Below are 7,634 nucleotides of genomic sequence, written 5' to 3' on the forward strand. Positions count from 1 at the left end.
CGTTGGAAGTTGTTTAACTTCTAATCCTAGAAAGAAGTGAAGTTCTTCGAGCATGCTCATTTCGAACTTGTTTTTCATGAGTTCAGAAAACTCATAGCACAGAGCGGGGGAAGTGGAGCCGAAGATGATGTCATCAATATAGACTTGAATTAACAAGATGTGTTCATTCTGTTTTCTGATGAATAGAGTCATGTCTATGGTTCCACGTAAGAAACCGTTCTTGAGAAGAAATGCAGTCAGGGTTTCATACCATGCCTTGGGCGCCTGTTTTAGACCATAAAGAGCCTTGGAAAGGAGATACACGTGATTGGGGCATTTGGAGTCTACAAAACCTTCAGGTTGACCGACATAGACCTCTTCTTGAAGAATGCCGTTCAGGAAATCAGTTTTTACATCCATTTGATAAACGGTAAATTGCTTGTGAGCAGCATATGATAGGAACAGACAGATGGCTTCTAATCGAGCTACAGGAGCAAATGTTTCATCGTAGTCAATTCCTTCTTGTTGTCAGTATCCTTTGGCTACAAGACATGCTTTGTTACGAATGATGATGCCGTGAGGATCCTTCATATTTTTGAAGATCCACTTGGTATCAATGATGGTTTTGCCAGATGGACGTGGAACAAGTTCCCATATATCAAGACGATCAAATTGATGAATTTCTTCTTGCATGGAAATAGACCAGTCGGGATCTTGGATGGCCTCATAAGCAGTTTTAGGTTCGACCTTACTCAGAAAGGCAGCGAAGAGACATTCATTGTTGGAAGCATTACGAGTGCGGACAGGAGCATCTGGATCACCAATGATTTGATGAATTGGATGATCTATAGTCCATTTTGTGGTATGTGGAAGAGGTGAATTAGATTCATCATCAAGAGAAGTGTCGACATACGAAGAGGATGAAGATCTAGTAGGTTCAGTGTTGACAGTAGGGTAGGTGGCATTTTCTTCCCACAGTGGAACAAGAGTATCAGCATTTTGATCAGTGGAAAGTATGGGAGGAGTTGTAGCATCGATGATTCTAGTATCTGTTTGATTTGAAGGAGAAGCTTCGCTAGTTTCGAGGGGAGATAATTCAATAGCTGGAGTATGAGAGTTGGCAATAGGAGCGTTGTTTGAGGAAGACACTCCAGTGTCAAGGTCATCCAGAAAAAGGAATTCTGATGAATTATTTTCATTAGATGAGGATTCGCCCACGATAGCAGGAGTAGAGGAACCAACTGTGATTGATTCGGGGAGAACAGGTTCAGAGGGTACCATGGGGGTTGAAGTCATTGGAGGGATGATGGGTTCAAACAACACATCAAGATCATCGGAGGTGGCCAGTGGAGCATGTCGGAAGTGAGAATCAGGAGTAGAAGGATTGAGACTAGGGCGAGAGCCATTATGTCCAAGTTCTATTCCAGACATCTCGTCAAACCTAACATTGGTGCTTTCTTTAATGATTCGAGTTCGACGATTATATACACGATATGCCACACGATCCTGAGAATAGCTAATAAATATAGCTTCATCACCGCGAACATCAAACTTTCCAAGGTTGTCCTCATCGTTTAGGACATAGCAGACACATCCGAAGATGCGAAAGTACTTCACATTGGGTCGATGATCGAAAAGAAGTTCATATAGAGTTTTGTCAAACCGACAGTTAATGATGGACCAATTTTGGGTGAAACACGCAGTGTTGACAGCTTTAGCCCAGAGGGACGGAGGTAATTTGGAATAAACAAGCATTGTTCTTGCTGCTTCAACAAGAGTGCGATTTCATCTTTTAACAACGCCATTCTGTTGTGGAGTACGAGCGGCAGAGGTTTGATGGGTGATACCGGCATGATCTATATATGGATTGAGAACTGAGTTTTGAAATTCGGTGCTGTTATCAGTTCTAAGGATGCGTACAAGTTTATTGGTGGACAGTTGGATTCTTTTCAAGAAATCAATGATCATTTTGAGAGTTTCAGACTTACTTTTCAAAAATCTGACCCGGTGTAACGTGAGTAGTCATCAACTATCACTGGAATGTACATTCGGCCTCCAAGACTGGAAATACGCATTGGTCCACAAAGGTCCATATGTAGCATATGCAGTGGACTGGTAGTGTTATATTCGGTTTTTGACTTGTGAGAGGATTTATGAATTTTTTCCATAGCACAGGAAGGGCACACGTGAGTGGAGTTGAATGAGATGAGTGGAACACCGTCAACAAGATTATTGGAAACTAATTTGTTGAGGTTCTGAGAGTGTAGGTGCAACATCCGGTGATGCCACAACCATGAGGTTTCAGAGGATGCCTTTGAAACTAGGCAGAGGGGTTGAGAATTTGAAGACATGTTTTTTCATGGCTAGAGAGTAAAGGGTGGATTCACATTTCATTAGAGTAAATTGTCTCCCTCCATGGTTTGGACACAGCACATGGATCTTTCAAAGATCAAGCGGAGATCACTGTCGCAGAATTGGCTAACACTAAAGAGACAGCATCCAAGACCTCGAAAATAGGACACACGCTTGATGGTTACACCGTTTAATACATAATCTCTATATCCTTTGATTGTTGCAAGTTCATCATTTCTAAAGCGAACTGTACCTAGGAACTTGTTGACATAGTTTGTCAACATAGATTTATCGCCAATCATGTGTCGGGAACAACCAGAATCCAAATACCAAACACATGCTGAGATAACCTGCAAAATAGAGTTAAGCACAGGTTTTAGGCACCCCAGTTATCTCAGGTTCCTTGTAAGTAGACATATTCAGAGAATTTAAAATGTTAAGTTCATCAGACGGTTCATTCAACAATGTCTGAACATTCATTACAACACACGAATCATGGTTTTGATGACCAAAATATAGATTTCTGTTACATCTAATATAATTTAATGACCCTGACTGAGAAACAAGACTTGAGGATGCTTGGAGAGTTTCAGTCTTGGGTTACAATGCTTTCAAAATGCTTTGTTTTGGTTTAGGTCTTGTGGAATTTAAAACACCAAATTTAGACTCAGTTTGAAAACGATTCATGTTTTTAAGTAATGATTGTCTAGCCCTTTATGCTTGTTTGCGACGATTTTGCTTTTGAGTCTTGGTTAATCTATCAGAGACCCGCTTTGCAACAAAGTTGTGATTTGATCGTTGCAGATTCTTGATAAATTCGAGGTTGTGTTTCAATGGCCTACCACTATTGCTCTGGATAGAGTTAGAGTGATTGGTGTTTCGGTGGACAGGAGTGTTGCTTGAACCACCCATCCTGTCTGGAATAGACGGTGCAGGGTGGCTATGGACATTTCTTGCTGAGTGGTCATACTCACCCTGTTCTTGGATTATTCTTCGAACAGGGTTGTTTGGCTTTCTTAGCAAGGTTGCGGAATGTGGTGGTTTGGGATCAGCACCCCTTTTAGTAACAATCATCTCTAAACGAGAGCCATGATTTGGGTTTTTTAAAATGGTGACGGCTGGAATGACATGTTTCCTTGAGTTCACTACAGTAGTGTAAGGAACACCTTGGTGATGTGGGGAAAGAACTCATTGAGAATAAGTGGGTACCCATGGTACAAATTTTTCTTGCGTTGGTTTTGTTTCCTTTTGTTGTAAAGAGTTTTTTGTTAATGTTGGACCAAAATTCTTTTCGGCTTTTTAAAAATCACGGTTCATTAAAACTTTTACTTGCAAATCAATGTTGTCTTTTTTCAATAAGAGCAACATGTTTTCTATAGCCTTTTAGTTCAAGTTTTAATTCAATGATTTCTTCCCTTAGGGAGTTAATCAAGATATTTGAAGGTCCTTCAGTGAGGGAGACGTTCATGTGACAGGGTTGAGGTTCCTGTGTGACCTTGGTCTTTGAGATCATTTCACAGAAAGTGGTTGCTTGACTCGCAATCTGTTTTTCAAGTTCATGCACATTACATACAAGTTGGTCATTTGTGGACACATTGATTGAGATTTGGTGTTGCAATGCTTTTATGATCAGTTGAAATTTACGTTCATTGTCAAAGGATTTCATTTTGTTTTCATGAATTTCTTTTTCTAAACTGATGATGTATTTTTCCAAAACCAAGGTTGGTAAATAGACAACACGCTTTTGACTTTGTGAACTTTCACTCTCATTAAACAATTCAGGCAAGCTTTCATGTGAAAATGAGTTTTTCTTTTTCAAATAAAGAGCGTTGATTTTATCATAGATTAGAGCAGTTTCTCGTTTCATTTTGGTTGATCTTTTAGCCAATGCTTCCTCAATCTCATTGTTGGATGCAAATGTGAGTCGTGCAGGTAGGCCAATCATTAAGTATCTACTATCATACAGACAGGGCTCAGCTTTGGCCATATTGGTCAGGGTGAGAGGAATTTTAAAGCCTAATCCTTTGTTCTCACGGAAGGAGTCCTTTGGTCGATTCATGAACATGGTTTGACTCGAGATATGACCAGCTAACTCAACCTTAGACTGCTCGGTCCTGTAAAGTTTATCTTCAAATTGACCTAGGCGAGTTTGAAGCTCTAGATTATTTGCAGCAAGGTTAAAATATTCAGAGGTTTTCTTAGCAAGGTCAAGAAGGGGTTCTCTTATATTTTTCTCTAAGGTATCTAGAAGAGTTTTCTTAGAGGCAGTGAGTTTCTTAATTTCTTTCTCGGCATTGTCTATTTTCTCACTAAGAACCTCATTTCTTAACTTAAACTCTGTTCTTTCTATGCATAACGGTCTCACACTAGATTCTAGCTCCTTCAGTTGTGCTACTTTTTCAGTTAGATCCTTATGAAGGTTTAAGTATGCATTGTTTGACACTTTGATTTTCAATTCAGCTTTTAACCTATGGTTCTCATTTTGGAGTCCACTAACTTGACTAGCAAAAGATCTAAGGTCCTTACTCATTTTAGCAAAAGTGTCAATATACATATCAGGCAGTTCAGAGAATAGTCTATCGTGATTGTTAGAGGCAGGTTCATCACTAATGGACACATTATGTTGGACAGTTGGGTCATTAGGTTTTCCAGAGGGAGCATGCAATACATTAGAGATAAATTCAGAATTGTTATTTACAGAGTTATAGTATTCATGAATTATGTCAGTGTAAAGTTGTACCTCTTCCTCATCGTCGGAAGAAACGTTATCAGGAGCACGATTCATGTTGGTGAGTTTGACTACATTAGCACGTTTAGGCTCCTGTTCACTGTCTGACCAGTTTAGCCAGACATCATCTGAAGCTTTGAGAACCTTTTCCTTTTCAGCATCTTGAGCGAGTAACATCTTTTTCTTGTAGTACTCGGCATCCTTACGTTTGGGTAGTCTGCATTGTCGTGCAAAGTGACCTGTTTTACCACAGTTGAAACACAAATTATTGGAGTCCTTGTTGTCAGGAGCTCGGTATTGAGTGGTTGAGGTTTCGGGTTTTTTGTAATAAGAGGAGCTAGATGAGGTTCGATTGTTATTGTTTTTGCTGAAACCTCCAGATGATCTTCTGAGGTTCAGTTGCTTGCTGAACATTGACAGTAGCCTTGACAAGGTCTCGATGTTCTTCATCAACATCAGAGTATGTGTCCTCATCAGATGACACGTTTGTTTTACTTTGAGTGAATTGGAGCGGTTGGAAGTGGTTTTGGTGGAGCTTTTGTTGACGTACAGAGCCATTGGATCACTGGTTTCGATAAGGTTGGATTTAGGGTTTTAAACATCTTGAACATCAGATTGATGGTTCATTAGTTTGCCTACAACTTCATGGATGTTGTACTTCTTGGTGTTTTCGAAAGCACGGAAGTTGTTTCCATATGATGTCTATGTGGCATTTAGCTTCTTCAGGAATTTCATGTTTAGCTCTTGATTTTCTTTCTTCACTCCAACCTTTTTCAGCTCATTGATGACTACACAGAAACGTTTGTAGCAGTCCTTTAGCGGTTCATCAGGTTTCTGAAAGTAGTCCTCATACATTGCGAGAGCAATGTCAAGTTTTGTTTGGTCTGATTGGCTATATCCTTCCTGTTGACGAGTGATTTCATCTAGAAGTTCTTTTCCAGATTTTAGAGAGCTGACAGATTTGTACATGTCGTGGGGAAGAGCTTGCATGATAATGGACCTAGAATCAACATCGGCTTGAGCTCTCTTAGCATCTTTACCCTGGAGTTCATAGGTTTTTAGAGCCACGCCGGTGTCAGGATGAAGAAAGACCTTAGGTCCATTGAGAAATGAGTCCCAGAGGTTTTTGGATTGTTCTCCCTTTCCATCGATGAAGTTGTCAAATCTTCCTTTCCATTCGTCAAATAGTCCCTCCAACATCATGGGAGGATGGGTATCCAAGCCCACGACCAAAGCATCACGGTTTGCAGTAGCCATCTTAACTAAACCGAAGAACACAAACACTTCGAAACACAAATCAAGAGGCTTCACTCATTGGATCTACAAGCAAGATAGCAAGTCCTGCTCTGATACCAATTGTTAGTCCCTAAAGATGCCTAGATTTACCGGTTTCTTAGTGTTTAAGTGGGTTAGAGTTATTAGTTAACATGAACACTTGAGAGAGAACAATATGAAGAAGAAGTGTAAAAATATGATAACTAGTTACAAAAGGAGTGGGGAGGTTGTTTATATATGACAACCTCCCAAGTTACAAGCCCTAATAATTTAGCATGGTAATAAAGAGTAAATACATTACATTACAAATATTAAAACCGTGCGCTACTAAACTATTACATAATCATATGTCAAAAGTCATAATCAAGAGGGAACCACTTTTTTGGGAGGAAGGGGGGGGGGGGGGAAGTAATTTTTTTTTCGTTTTTTTCGATTTTTTTCAGGCATCAAGTTTAGGTGAAAATATGAACATTTAAAAAAGTCACTTTGTGATGAATATTATTATTTTGGCGGTAAAACGCTCGAAGAAAACAATGAAAACATTCAATGCATTTAATTTTTTGATTCTAAGTTTATTTGCATCGTTTTGTTTTCATCTTGTGTGAAGTGTTTTTTTTCAAAATTTAGCCCGATTTAGAGTTTAGGGTTTAGGGTTTAGTGTTTTGGGTTTAGTCTTTAAACCCAAAATCCCAAACTCTAAACCCTAAACTCTAAACCGTTTGTGTTAAAATATTCAATTTAAACCCTAAACCCTAATTTCTAAACCCAAAACCCAATTTCTAAACCCTATTTTTTAACCCCCTAATTTCTAAACTTTAATTTCTTAACCCTAATTTCTAACCCCTTAAAAAAAACTCGGACTCAAAACATTCAATGCATTGAATGTTTACATCTTTTTTTCTTCAAGCGTTTTACCGTCAAAATAATAACATTCATCACAAAGTGTATTTTTTAAATGTTCATATTTTCATGTGATCTTGATGCTTGAAAATTGTTTTTCGAAAAAAACGAAAAAAAAAATTACTTCCCCCAAAAAAAGTGCTTCCCTCTTGATTATATATATATATATATATATATATATATATATATATATATATATATATGTATGTATATATATGTGATGGCCCGTCAAGTACCGTTAACGGCTCCATCACTTGGTCCCACAACTTGATCGAAACTCTAAATGAATTTATTAAACAACATTGCATTCTTTATTAAAAATAATTTCCCTATAAAGGAAATTTACCAAAATAAGTAGTTTAAACAAACCCAACATATTAAAATATCCAAAGTTAACCAA

General features: G+C 38.5%; 1 protein-coding gene across 1 annotated transcript; it reads right to left on the reverse strand.

The window, feature by feature from the left end:
* Positions 1-507: 507 nt before the first annotated feature.
* On the reverse strand, positions 508-1,734 carry LOC139859809 (uncharacterized). Its single transcript, XM_071848582.1, has one exon. It carries the CDS (start codon positions 1,732-1,734, stop codon positions 508-510), a length of 1,227 nt encoding a protein of 408 aa, XP_071704683.1.
* Positions 1,735-7,634: the final 5,900 nt, after the last annotated feature.

This window comes from Rutidosis leptorrhynchoides, chromosome 7 (genome assembly GCF_046630445.1).
Source record: "Rutidosis leptorrhynchoides isolate AG116_Rl617_1_P2 chromosome 7, CSIRO_AGI_Rlap_v1, whole genome shotgun sequence".
Classification (NCBI taxonomy): Eukaryota; Viridiplantae; Streptophyta; class Magnoliopsida; order Asterales; family Asteraceae; genus Rutidosis; species Rutidosis leptorrhynchoides.

Coding starts and splice junctions, on each gene's coding strand:
- LOC139859809 (XM_071848582.1), bottom strand. CDS start 1,734: ATGCTTGTTTATTCCAAATTACCTCCGTCCCTCTGGGCTAAAGCTGTC.